We start from the raw sequence: 12,203 nt of genomic DNA on the forward strand, positions 1-12,203 counted from the left end.
ATCTGAAAGTAAAGCAGTTGGCTGAGAAGCATGGATGTACCACTTCACAACTTGCACTTGCCTGGGTTCTCCATCAAGGAGATGATGTAGCACCTATTCCTGGTAAGTCCGCGTTCTGAAATTTTCAACATCCACTTCTCTTCTTGATAACCTGAAGATATTTCAACTAACAAGGCCCTTTCTTTCACATTTTGTAGGAACAACCAAGATCAAAAATCTTGACAGCAACATTGATTCACTGGGGGTGAAGCTCTCAGAAGAAGATTTAAAAGAGATTTGTGATGCGATCCCCATAAATGAGGTAGTAGGTGGTCTTGTACCGGACAATTTAAGTCACCTCACGTGGAAGTTTGCTAACACACCACCAAAGGACAGCAAGATTTCAACTTAAATTAAACTAGGGATGCAAATCTGCAGCAGAGTATGACGTTTTTGGTGAATGGACCCTCTTCAGCAACTGAAACTATTGAACGACTAAAAGTTTGTGTTGATGAGTTAGTAAGCTTTGGATGTAATAATGAAGGTGGTTGGCATAGTAGCTCTGCTGTTGAATGCATATCAGAGAAATGAATGCATTTACTTGTATGGTTTTTCTGTCTGTGCATTGTTGGTAGTGATCCCCAATGCTTGTCGTTGTCAACAGCAAAGGTTAAGATGCTGTACAAGAACTATGTTGTTATTTAGTGCTCTAATAAAACAACTCATCTTGATTTCTTCTTTTTTCTCATTTTAACTTACTGATATATACACAGTTAAATAGGTGAATTCTGTAATGAATTAAACAAAAAACATAAACACAAAGGAGTAAATTTGAATAAAAAAAAAGGCAACTTCAGAAATATATTTATACGTTAGGGACGAAGATCAAGATCAACAAAATATTACGGTTTGACTTGTGATCACATGATCAATTAGTCAAAATCTCACGTTAAAATATTTAATAATAAAATTTAATAGTATTAAAATTAAAAATTATAATTAACGAATTAAAAAAACATAATAACTTAGTTTACACAAATTATTATATCAGATTAAATTATAATTTTTATACACTATAGGACTAATTACATAATTTTATTTTTTACTTTTACATTTTGTTGAAATGCCCAAGTGGCAAGCTCCTATTGAGCAATAACCTTTTGACCTGCAGTTGAAATTTGTTTCAGTTTTTGTCTAAAAATCCTCACAGTTATTAGATTCATGTTTACCTTAAAACCCATTATATGAAAAATGTGGACTTCTGCATAGATGGTAAGTAAGTAAACTGTGACGGCAGAGTGATTGTTCAGTGTTGAGGTTTTTCAGGTAATCCAAGGTATAAATTTAGTTGACGTTAAGCTGAGATTTGAAAAATGACAGGCTTTGATCAAGTGGATGATGATCTTGTCCCCTCAAAAGGTAAAAATCATAAGTTTTCTTTCCATATTTTTACAAAATCTGTAATATGAGAAATAAATTTATGAAACATATATCTGTAATATATATTTCGACATAAAAGTATAGTGGAAATCATATGACAAGGATTTCATAATATTAATACATAATCTTATCTTAATCCCTGGGATTTTCTCTCAACTTCCAGCCTCAATCTTTCTACCAATATTTTCTTCTGAGCGTTAACTCTTGAAGAGAAACTGTCCTAACTAATAATTTTCTAATAAGCTTTTAAAATAAAAGATATTTTACTATAAGTCTACCTCTAATTTTATAACTCTAATTCAAAAAGGGGGCTATTTGTCAAATTTGAGATTTTATGCAATACATCAGTGTGTCTATCATTTGGGAGGGTATTGCAGAAAGCGACTAGGAGAAGCCTGAGTTCAATAACACAAGAACATAGAAAAGGAAAGAAAGATGGTTGAGGAGCAGCAGAGAAGTCAGATTCCTAGAATGAAACTGGGAAATCAAGGACTTGAGGTTAGACTTTGTTCTTCTTAAGAGTAGTCAAGGGAATGGTTGTTATGAGTTGCATATAGAATGTTTATGAGGTGATAAGCCCTGAATTTTAATTAATCTTTACAAGTGTTCCTCAGTTTTTGGTTGAACTGCTGATATACAGAATGTAAGATACTGGATATTCTGATTCTACTCTCTTAAAAACATGCTAGAACTCAACTTTTTTAACTCGATCAGAATTTAACTTTCAATCAAGTTCACACGATTTCTTTCCCAGAACAGTATCTGCTGTCTAACTCTCTCATTTCTGTTGTAAAATCCACTGTTTCTGTAGGTTTCCAAGTTGGGGTTTGGCTGTGCGGGACTTTCTGGAGTCTACAATGATCCTCTCCCTGATGATGTTGGCATATTGACCATCAAGCATGCTTTTGATAGGGGAATCACTTTCTTCGATACATCAGATATCTATGGACCCGAAACTAATGAAATACTGGTTGGAAAGGTAGCATGCTAGGTCAAATTGTCTAGAGTACTTTCGAGTTGAATATCAACAGCTTCCTGATTTGCGTGTTAATGGGAATCCAAGCCCTTAAATAAATGCATTTTTGTTTATCACATTGATACCATTTTAATTGTTACTGTTCTTGGGTTGTTAACGAAATTCATGAATCTCTGAAACCAATATTCTTTTTTCCAGGCACTGAAGCAGCCACCACGAGAGAAGGTGCAGTTAGCCACAAAATTTGGTATTACAAAAATGGATACTACTGGTGTCATGGTAAATGGTACTCCTGAATACGTCCGCGCCTCTGTTGAGGCTAGCATGAAGCGCCTTGATGTGGAATACATTGATCTCTACTATCAGCACAGGGTCGACACCACCACTCCCATAGAGGATACTGTAAGAGCTGGAGCAGAAAGCATCAAAGATTTATTTCTTCCATAGATTTTCCTTATTTCCATACTCTCTCATTAATTGCAGGGCTATCATCTTTAGCTGGTTGAACTTGAATTAACCTATTTGGATTTAACTTTCTTTCTTAGATGGGTGAACTCAAGAAGTTGGTGGAAGAAGGGAAAATAAAGTACATTGGTTTATCTGGAGCTAGCCCTGAAACTATAAGGAGAGCACATGCGGTTCATCCCATAACTGCTGTACAAATGGAGTGGTCCCTCTGGACTCGTGACATTGAGGAAGAAATAGTCCCCCTTTGCAGGTTTCTTCTTGTATCTTGAATCATTAGAACTAATAAAAGAGTAAAGGTTACTTGAAATTCAAAGTTGGAACTTTAAACTTGATAGTGATTTTCATTTCCCAATTTACAGGTTAGTTGAGTACTGGACTTGAGACTCACCTATGCAAGCCAAAGCATGAGAAATGCCTAGTTAAATGTGTTCACCTATGCAGGCAACTCAGAATTGGGATTGTTCCATACAGCCCTATTGGTCGTGGTTTCTTTGGTGGCAGAGCAGTTGAGGAAAGTGTGCCTGCAAATAGTTTTCTGGTGTGGAAACTCATCTATTTATGGCTTTCACCTATCCTTAATATTTTAAAATGACAAGCCTATCTAACTGGTAGCTTGTTTGACTGATTGCCAACTTCTACTTTCAAGGGAATTTTCCCAAGGTTTCAAGGAGAAAACTTGGCCAGAAACAAGATCTTATATCTGAAAGTAAAGAAGTTGGCTGAGAAGCATGGATGTACCACTGCACAACTTGCACTTGTCTGGGTTCTTCATCAAGGAGATGATGTAGCACCCATTCCTGGTAAGTCCACTTTCTGTAATTTTCAACATCCACTTTTCTCTTCTTGAAAGCCGACAGATATTTCAACTAAAACGACCCTTTCTTTCAAATTTTGTAGGAACAACCAAGATCAAAAATCTTGATTGCAACATTGATTCACTGAGGGTGAAGCTCACAGAAGAAAATTTAAAAGAGATTTGTGATGTGATCCCCATAAATGAGGTAGCAGGCGCTCTTTTGCCGGACAGTTTAAGTCATCTCTCATGGAAGTTTGCTAACACACCATCAAAGCGTAGGAAGATTTCAACTTAAATTAACCTATGGATGCAAAGTCTGCAGCAGAGTATGATATTTTTGGTGAATGGACTCCCTCCAGCAACTGAAACTATTGAAAGACTAGAAGTTTATATTGATGAGTTAGTAAGCTTTGGATGCAATAATGAAGGGCATTACCAAAAATAAATAAGCAGGCTAGTTAGGATAGTAGCTTTGCTGTTGAATGGTTATCAGAGAAAGAATGCATTTCCTTGTATGGATTTCCTGTCTGTTCTTTGTTCCTAGTAATCCCCAGTGCTTGTATTTGTTAACAGAAAAGGTTAAGATGCTGTATAAGAACTATGTTTTCATTTAGTACTCTAATACAATTCATCTTGATCTCTTATTTTTTTTCTCATTTGAACTTAATATATATACACATTTCTATAGTCGATTTCTGAAATAAATTAAACGCAAAAAACATATACACAAAGGAGTAAACTTAGATAAAAAAAAAAAAGCGACTTAAAAATGTAAATATATTAATGACAAATATCGATTAAGCTTTATCAGCGCGACTTCTCTGATATATCCAATGCAATAAAGATGAGACCAGACAGCTCCGTCTGCAAATTGCGTTGGGAAGGAAGATCGGCATTGAAATAGACGACTCAATTGAGAAGCAACGCAGGAGATGCCCATGATATTAGCGCACCAGTGGTCTAGTGGTAGAATAGTACCCTGCCACGGTACAGACCCGGGTTCGATTCGCGGCTGGTGCATGTTTGTTTTTTCAGGAGGATATATCCTTTTTTTAACTTTCACTTTTGTTGAAATGCCAAGTGGCAAGCACCTATTGAACAATATATCCTTTTGACTTTCAGTTAAAATTGGTTTTCCTCTTCTTTCCTTCCCTTCAACTTCAAGTTTTCAACCCTTTTCCAACAGCCGCTTGACTCAACTACTTCCAACACATTCACAATCTAAGAAACAGAACAAAAGAAATCAAACCAGACATAAGTTGGAGCTGGGATTATCAGACATGTCACAAAAAGAAAACTTGTTCCAAATCCCAAGAGTGAAACTGGGCAGTCAGGGACTTGAGGTAAGCTTCCAAGTTTCACTTTTTCTTCTCTTTTGATTCCTTGAGCGCCCATTTCAGTTTCTGTCTCAAAATCCTCACTTTCATTGGATTCATGTTTCTCTTAAAACCCATTGTATGAAAAAAAATGTAAACTTTTGCATTGATGGTAAGTAAGTAAACTGTGAAGGGAGAGTGATTTTTCCAGTGTTGAGTTTTTCAGGTAATCCAATGTATAAATTTAGTTGACATTAATCTGATATTTGAGAAATGACAGATTTTGATCGAGTGGATGATCTTGTCGCCTCAATATATATTTCAAATGTGTTAGCTTTATCAAAAGGTGTAAATTTCCTAAAGTTACTTGTATTTGAAGCTTTTTCTTCTGATCTAAGACAATAACTGCAACTGACTAGTGAATGTATTAAGAAATCAAGGCAATGGAGTTTTGTGTTATATGGAAAGAGTAGGAACGGCTGAAACACCCTTAATCAGGATAGAAAGTTAAATACATTTCCCTGAAAATAAGGGTTGTTTAAGTTGTCTTCACCTCTTAGAGGTTCCTGACAGTGGCAGGATCATAGGACTAATCAAGATGCTTGAGTTACAAAAAGGAGCTTGTTTTTTAGTTTTCTTCTGTTCCTGATTTTTACTATTCTCTATCTTTGTTTTTCCAACAGGTTTCGAAGTTGGGTTTTGGATGTATGGGTCTAACAGGAGTCTACAACTCTCCTCTCTCTGAGGAGGAAGTTATCTCAATCATAAAAGATGCCTTTGCTAAGGGAATCACTTTCTTTGATACAGCTGATGCGTATGCAGCTCATACCAATGAAGTTTTGGTGGGGAAGGTGAGCATCTCTGTGTGGGAGTTAGAAGATAGATGTTTAGAACAGCTGCATTTGGAATATTTTTTTTCTAATTGTTAATAACATGCTAAATAACACTCCTCTAGAACAGTAGTTATCCATACGAAAATCTTCTACAAAATCTATGTCAAAATGAATTCTGTGGTTCTGGTTAATGAAATGGGATAGCTACCAGTACTTCAAATGCCTTATGATGATCAATGGATAATTTTGTGATGTAAACTGAAGAGGAGTGTATAACTTTCAGGCCTTGAAGCAGTTACCAAGAAAAAAAATTCAATTGGCCACGAAGTTTGGCATTGTAGCAATGCAAGCTAGTGGTATGATTGTGAATGGTAGCCCTGAGTACGTCCGCTCATGTTGTGAGGGTAGCTTGAAGCGCCTTGATGTGGATTACATTGATCTCTATTATCAGCATCGAGTGGACACATCAGTACCTATAGAAGAAACTGTGAGTAAATCTCTTCCTCCTTATGCTATGCAGCTGAGAAACTGATCTATTTTCATCTTTTTTAGTCGCTGGTAAAGGGTTTTGAAACCAAATTCTTCTTAACATGCAGATGGGTGAACTGAAGAAACTGGTTGAAGAGGGGAAAATCAAGTACATTGGATTATCCGAATGCAGTCTAGACACAATAAGGAGAGCACATGCAGTTCATCCCGTCACAGCTATCCAAATGGAGTGGTCCCTCTGGACTCGTGATATTGAGGATGAGATAGTCCCACTTTGCAGGTTTGCTCAATTCCCTTTCGAGGTTCTGAAGAAATTGTCCATGTTTAAATTAGATGTTGACAAATACATAGGACAGTGTTTGATGCATTTAACCTTGCAGGGAGCTTGGTATTGGAATAGTTCCATATAGTCCCCTTGGCCGTGGCTTCTTTTGTGGCAGAGCAGTAGCGGAAAGTTTACCTCCAGGCACCTTCTTGGTATGCATATTCAACCTCAGTATCTAGCAGATCTAATATCTTTTTTTTTTCTTTTACCCTGAAAGAAAATGAACTTTTTCTCATGAAAAGTTTTGGATCTTCTTGTTATAATTTATTTTTATATGTTCAGACAATTTTCTATTAGATTTAATCATTTCAAGATGTTCTTCACTTGGTTCAGAGGAAATTGTTCTAGTTAATGACAGACAGCTTTTTCTTCTTTAACTATAAGGCTTCACATCCCCGATTTCGAGGAGAAAACTTGGACAAGAACAAGAACATTTACACTCGAATAGAAGAGCTAGCCAAGAAGCGACAATGCTCTCCTGCTCAACTGGCGCTGGCATGGGTTCTCCAACAAGGGGATGATGTTGTACCTATTCCTGGTGAGAGGTTTTGTTATCATTTCCATCAGCTTATGCCACATTATGGTTAAAACGAGAGAACCGAACAAAATGTAATTAAGGTCCTTTGAAGTATTATATGATGCCATTAATTTCCAGAAAAAATAAAATAAAATATACAGTATGTATACTATTCTATTCTGGAATCTTCAGTGGTATTGGGGAATTCAAGCTATTAGTTTATATCCTGCCAATTTGATTAGCATAGCCTATCATTTTACAAAAGCAAGACTAGAGAGTTATAATGGAGAACTAACAATCAAACAATCATCCAATAAAGTATATAGAACTTGGGGAGAGAACTTTGAAAGTACCCCAATATGTTGTGCTTCAGTTATTTTCTGACTTTTGAAGTCTGATCTTGCAATCTTGGACACATCATTCTAGAATTTAGTTACCTTATGCTATCTCTACTGCTTTTCTTTCATTATATGAACATCACTTACTGTATTCTTACTTTACATTTGCCTTGAATTTTCGCAGGAACAACTAAGATCAAGAATTTGGATCACAACATTGGCTCCTTGACAGTGAAACTCACAGCAGAGGACCTGAAAGAAATTTCTGATGCTGTGCCCATTGATGAGGTAGCCGGGGATAGAAACTATGATAGCATGAGGAAAGCATCATGGAAGTTTGCAAACACACCACCAAAAGATTTTGGGGTCTCAGCTTAAGACACTTGTGGTTGTTGTTCATCTCACTTGGCAACAGTTGATGAATAAGGCAATTGAATTTGAAAAGGCTAAGGCATGTTCAGGAGCTGTTTGTATCATGCATCGAAAACATTTGGCCGGAGACCTTTATGAGTTGCTAAACCTTCTAAATTTATGGAAATTATATTACTCTGATTGCTTAGAATTGTCTGCTTGGGCAAAATTATGATGAACTATACCATAATCCAAGACCTAACATCAGGCTCAAACACCCGAGCAGAGAATAGATCTATTTTCTGAGGCAAAAATAATTACAATATGAGGTAAATCCATAGTGGTATGTGCTTCAAGAAAATGCAGCCATGAACAGAAGCTAGTGATCATTACGAGAGTATTGTCTAGCTGAGAATTAAAATTTCTAGTAAGCTACAAATAAAAGTTTAGGCTGCGGAAGAGGTGTGCAAGCATGTCAATGGTCGCCTAGGATGCCACTCTAGCCACTTGACACCTGGACTTATAACCCATATTTGATAGTTAAAACAGTGGTTGAGAAATAAAGTCTAAATTCTATGTTAAAATACCCAATTTATGGCTATGCCTTTCAGGTATTACAGCTAAACATGAAATGTGAAGAACTATTCACAAAGCTTCTGGTTCCACTTGTTCAGGGTCCAGCCTCGGAATTGGAAACTGGAAACAAGCAGCACTTACGTAACTACCCTTTTCTTCATTCAGCATCAAAAGACAAACTACAGTCCACCACTCAGGAGCATTGTTGGCTCCAAGCGCAAGATAGCTTCATCTTCACATAGCTTTGCCATTTCCTCCTCTGCCAAGGTTACCATTACCGTCCGTGCAAGCCCTCCTTCTGGTGACGGCATCACCATAATCAACCCTTCACCTTCCACATTCCCCACATGGCATGCCACATGAGCAGGTCTCACATTTTCCTCAAACATAGTAGCATACATCAAGGATTGATCCCCATTAATCATATGTTCCATGCTAACACAGGTTAGTTCAGGGCCATACATCCTAAAGGGCTGTGCATACTTCCCTCCCTCTACCTTCCATGATTCAAGCCAATCACCACGACAAAATCTCCTCTTCCTTGATCCCTGCAATGTGGCCATGCACTGCCTCCACCACGTGTACTAACTCACCAGGAATCATATCTTTTCCCCCCAATGACAGCACTGAAAAATGCAGTGCATTGCCGAAATAACCATAAGAAAGTGGTTCTTTCAACAGCCTCCTGAAGTCTATGCAGATTGAGATGGAGTGTGTATGGTCATATTTAGAGCCCTTTAAACGCACAACAGGTATCCAAAAGAGTGCAGCTAGAAGATCAAATGGGGTAGCGTCAGGGCACTTAACATGAATTTCTGATAGGCTTGTTTGATTACTGAATTAGAGAACTTAAAGGCGGTCGAGGCCATTTTCACCAAGGGAGCTTCCACAATAGACTTGGTTACATAGTGCTCAGCTGATTTACTATCAGTAACCGGAACCGCTCGGCCATGGAGTGCAGATGAGAAGACTGGTGGATGTACAATGGCTTGCTGACGGTGAGCCTCAGTCCAAGTCTTAAAGAGTAGGATTAAAGAGGTTAGGTCAGCATTCATGTGGGAGCAGTTTAATCCAATGGCTACACCCCCTCCTTCAAATTCACTGACCTGCAAAACCAGACAGAAAAAACGTTGGTGTCTTAACACTGCTATTAAAGTTGGCGGTTGATTTACCAACCTGAACCAATCAACAATTATTACAGAATTACTCGTTGCTTCTGGCAGGAGTTAACAAAGTAGTATTAAAATACTAAAATAGAATTATACAGATCTGAAAAAGTTGACAGAAAGTTTAGCTGATCTAGTACTCAAAAGCTATACTCTTCAAGAAAATTTGTTCAGAAAGTTTTAAACTTTAAATCAGTACCAATAATCAAGAAAAACCATTTAAACATCTTCCATGACAGAGACTTCCAAAACACTCCCAGACACTTTCTTTTTCCGATCAAATCCAACCAGTTCAGACATAAAAACAACTAAATTACATGTCTTTGATGTACAAATTCTATGTTTATCAAGGTTAAAGAGCAATGAACATGCATCCAATGTAAAAGAACTCTGGGTTTGGCACATGTTGAAGTTAAAAAGCACATGAAACACTACCTGAATACGAAAAGGTGACCATGTATTTGGATTTTCAGGCATGTCCTCCCAAGCAGCCAAATGTCTCTCCTCCATCCCATTACCATATCTCAACCATTCATCAATACCAACGCTCACTTTAGCCCTCAGAACTCTAACTCCAGCATCATTACACTTCACTTCCCAATTACCAGCCTCCCCTCGGGTCAACCGACCCGTAACAGGCGGGTACAACGAAAGGGTCTCAGAGAGTGACACCCTTATCGGATCCAAGTCAAATGATCTGAATGGATTTTTCTCATAGTAAAAGACCAGGTGCAAACTGTGCTGCCCCATGGCTTGGTCCAATGGAGTTAACAGGTGAGTCTTCCCTGGCTCCACTGGCTTGCTAGACACTGCCGTTAACTTGGAGTGCACGTTAACTCTGCTACCTTGCTCACTCATTCTCACAAAATCGAAAGAGAGAGAAATATGGGAGAGTTACAAGTTTCTAGAGGGAGACACTTGCAGCCAACAACAGTAACATAGGTAGACACCTGTTAACCTGATCCTGATAAGCCAGTTTTGTAGTTCTCGAGGAAGAGGAAGGCAGAGATTAAAGAGGGAAGCTGGGGGTTGGTTGAGCTTTGAGTTTTAAAATTAATGAAGATCGTTCATTCCTAGCTTGCAGGTATGGCACAATGAACACAGGACAGTGACAAATTATGCTGCACTGACACAAAGTTCATGGCAAGAGCTCAAGAACATGGAATTCAAAATATTATGGTTCAAGACATACATCAAGCCAAGCTAGAAAAAAATTTTCAAACATTAAAGATTTCAACTGCATTACCTATCTCCTCCACCCGAGCATTTAATTTAATAATTAATACATATATTTTTTAATCACGTGATTGAATTTTAATTTTTTATATATTTTTCAAAAAAAAAACTTAAAAAATATATTTTTTTAAAATAAAAATTATAACTCATAAGTCAGATTTTTATAATAGTACAAGAAAATATGGACTTACGCAAGGTGGGCCTCACAATTTTTAGTTGGCACACTAGAAAGAAAAAGAACATAGTCAAGTTTTAAATACAAGGACGGCATAATCACTTTAAAATAAAATACTTTATAAAAATAAAGACTTTTTTTTTAGAAAAAAAATTAACCAAGCTTGCCAGAATATTATGAATGGGTCAAGTAGATCTATGGACCAATCCAAAAATAAAATTAAAAACCCAAACCCAAAGTTGTTGCAAAAAATATATTCGTATGGGCTTATGCCTAACCATGGAATCTAAGTCATGGCCCGTACAGGGACAATAACAAATAAAGAAAGTATAATGATTAAAAAAGATTTTAAATTATTTAAAAAATTTTAAATAAATTTTTTTACTATATTCAATTAAATTTTTATATTTTTATTTTAAATCAAATAAATTATTATGACTAATACTTAATTAATTATTATTAATTAAAATATCATTGATCATTTTATATCTACATAACACTGATGCTGAAGGTGAAAAATAACAAATGATCATATTATTATGTTAAATTAATATGTTATATTATTATCAATTATAATATGTCAACATGTTATATCATCTTAATTATAATATATTAATACCATATTATATATAATGACAAGTGATGTTTTAATTAGATTAATTAATAATTATAAAAATTTATTTGATTTAAAATAAAAATACAAAGAATATTTTAACTCAAAAAAAATATAAGAACTTAATTGCATATACTGAAAAGATAAAAAATTTATTTTTTTTTTAAAAATAATTTAAAAACTTTTTTAGATATTATATAAAAAAGAAAATGTGAAAATTTCAAAAAATGACATTTTCTCTATAAAGTAAATTTAAAAATGATAATTTTTTTATTAAAAAAAAACACACTATCACATTAATAAAATATGTAAGTTTTTACAAAGATCTCTCTATTTGCATGATATAAGATTAAAGTGCCCAACATTTTTCTTGCTTAATTCGAGATCAACTTATCATCCAATTTGATAACTCTTTTGTCATCTCTCGTCACGAAATTTGATAATATTTTTATAACTATTAATTTGTTTATCTATATTTTATAGATACTTAACGTAAATCAAATTTAAATTAAATTTGATTTCGATATTATTTTATCATGGGATATTATTCTCTTCCAAAATACTAACCTAATATGATACGCAGCGTTGCACATAAGCTTTTTGGGATCT

The 12,203-nt window shown here is 35.7% G+C and overlaps 4 protein-coding genes and 1 non-coding gene across 5 annotated transcripts in view; 4 read left to right on the forward strand and 1 right to left on the reverse strand.

Moving 5' to 3' along the window:
* LOC110415947 (putative aldo-keto reductase 1) overlaps positions 1–715 on the forward strand; it is a 4,506-nt gene extending 3,791 nt beyond the window's left edge. The window contains 1 exon segment of the mRNA XM_089783359.1: positions 198–715. Coding sequence (XP_089639485.1) covers positions 198–391 — 194 coding nt within the window. The 3' untranslated portion in view covers positions 392–715.
* A 1,006-nt stretch (positions 716–1,721) lies between these two features.
* LOC110415948 (perakine reductase-like) lies at positions 1,722–4,303 on the forward strand. The gene is made up of 7 exons (XM_021427742.2): positions 1,722–1,917; positions 2,231–2,398; positions 2,594–2,797; positions 2,941–3,113; positions 3,305–3,401; positions 3,510–3,663; positions 3,761–4,303. Exons 1-7 carry the CDS (start codon positions 1,855–1,857, stop codon positions 3,952–3,954), a joined length of 1,053 nt encoding a protein of 350 aa, XP_021283417.1. The 5' UTR covers positions 1,722–1,854; the 3' UTR covers positions 3,955–4,303.
* Positions 4,304–4,608: 305 nt separating this feature from the next.
* Positions 4,609–4,679, forward strand: TRNAG-GCC (transfer RNA glycine (anticodon GCC)). Its single transcript has one exon. It is a non-coding gene; the product is annotated as a tRNA-Gly (tRNA).
* Positions 4,680–4,823: 144 nt separating this feature from the next.
* Positions 4,824–8,039, forward strand: LOC110415287 (putative aldo-keto reductase 1). The gene is made up of 7 exons (XM_021426884.2): positions 4,824–5,002; positions 5,659–5,826; positions 6,092–6,295; positions 6,405–6,577; positions 6,678–6,774; positions 7,007–7,160; positions 7,662–8,039. The coding sequence occupies exons 1-7, from the start codon at positions 4,940–4,942 to the stop codon at positions 7,853–7,855; spliced, it is 1,053 nt and encodes a 350-aa protein (XP_021282559.1). The 5' UTR covers positions 4,824–4,939; the 3' UTR covers positions 7,856–8,039.
* A 123-nt stretch (positions 8,040–8,162) lies between these two features.
* On the reverse strand, positions 8,163–10,444 carry LOC110415286 (acetyl transferase 1-like). Its single transcript, XM_021426883.2, is given in 4 exon segments — positions 8,163–8,923; positions 8,925–9,228; positions 9,231–9,510; positions 10,006–10,444. Coding segments are annotated over 4 exon segments (1,347 nt in total). The 5' UTR covers positions 10,429–10,444; the 3' UTR covers positions 8,163–8,583.
* Between the last annotated feature and the right edge of the window lie 1,759 nt (positions 10,445–12,203).

The sequence above is a fragment of the Theobroma umbraticum genome, unplaced genomic scaffold, assembly GCF_002168275.2.
Source record: "Theobroma umbraticum cultivar Fairchild unplaced genomic scaffold, ASM216827v3 scaffold_147.0, whole genome shotgun sequence".
Classification (NCBI taxonomy): Eukaryota; Viridiplantae; Streptophyta; class Magnoliopsida; order Malvales; family Malvaceae; genus Theobroma; species Theobroma umbraticum.

Coding starts and splice junctions, on each gene's coding strand:
- LOC110415948 (XM_021427742.2), top strand. CDS start 1,855: ATGGTTGAGGAGCAGCAGAGAAGTCAGATTCCTAGAATGAAACTGGGA. Junction 2,399..2,593: donor ATGAAATACTGGTTGGAAAG/GTAGCATGCTAG, acceptor TCTTTTTTCCAG/GCACTGAAGCAGCCACCACG. Junction 3,402..3,509: donor TGCCTGCAAATAGTTTTCTG/GTGTGGAAACTC, acceptor TCTACTTTCAAG/GGAATTTTCCCAAGGTTTCA.
- LOC110415287 (XM_021426884.2), top strand. CDS start 4,940: ATGTCACAAAAAGAAAACTTGTTCCAAATCCCAAGAGTGAAACTGGGC. Junction 6,296..6,404: donor CAGTACCTATAGAAGAAACT/GTGAGTAAATCT, acceptor CTTAACATGCAG/ATGGGTGAACTGAAGAAACT. Junction 6,578..6,677: donor GAGATAGTCCCACTTTGCAG/GTTTGCTCAATT, acceptor TTAACCTTGCAG/GGAGCTTGGTATTGGAATAG.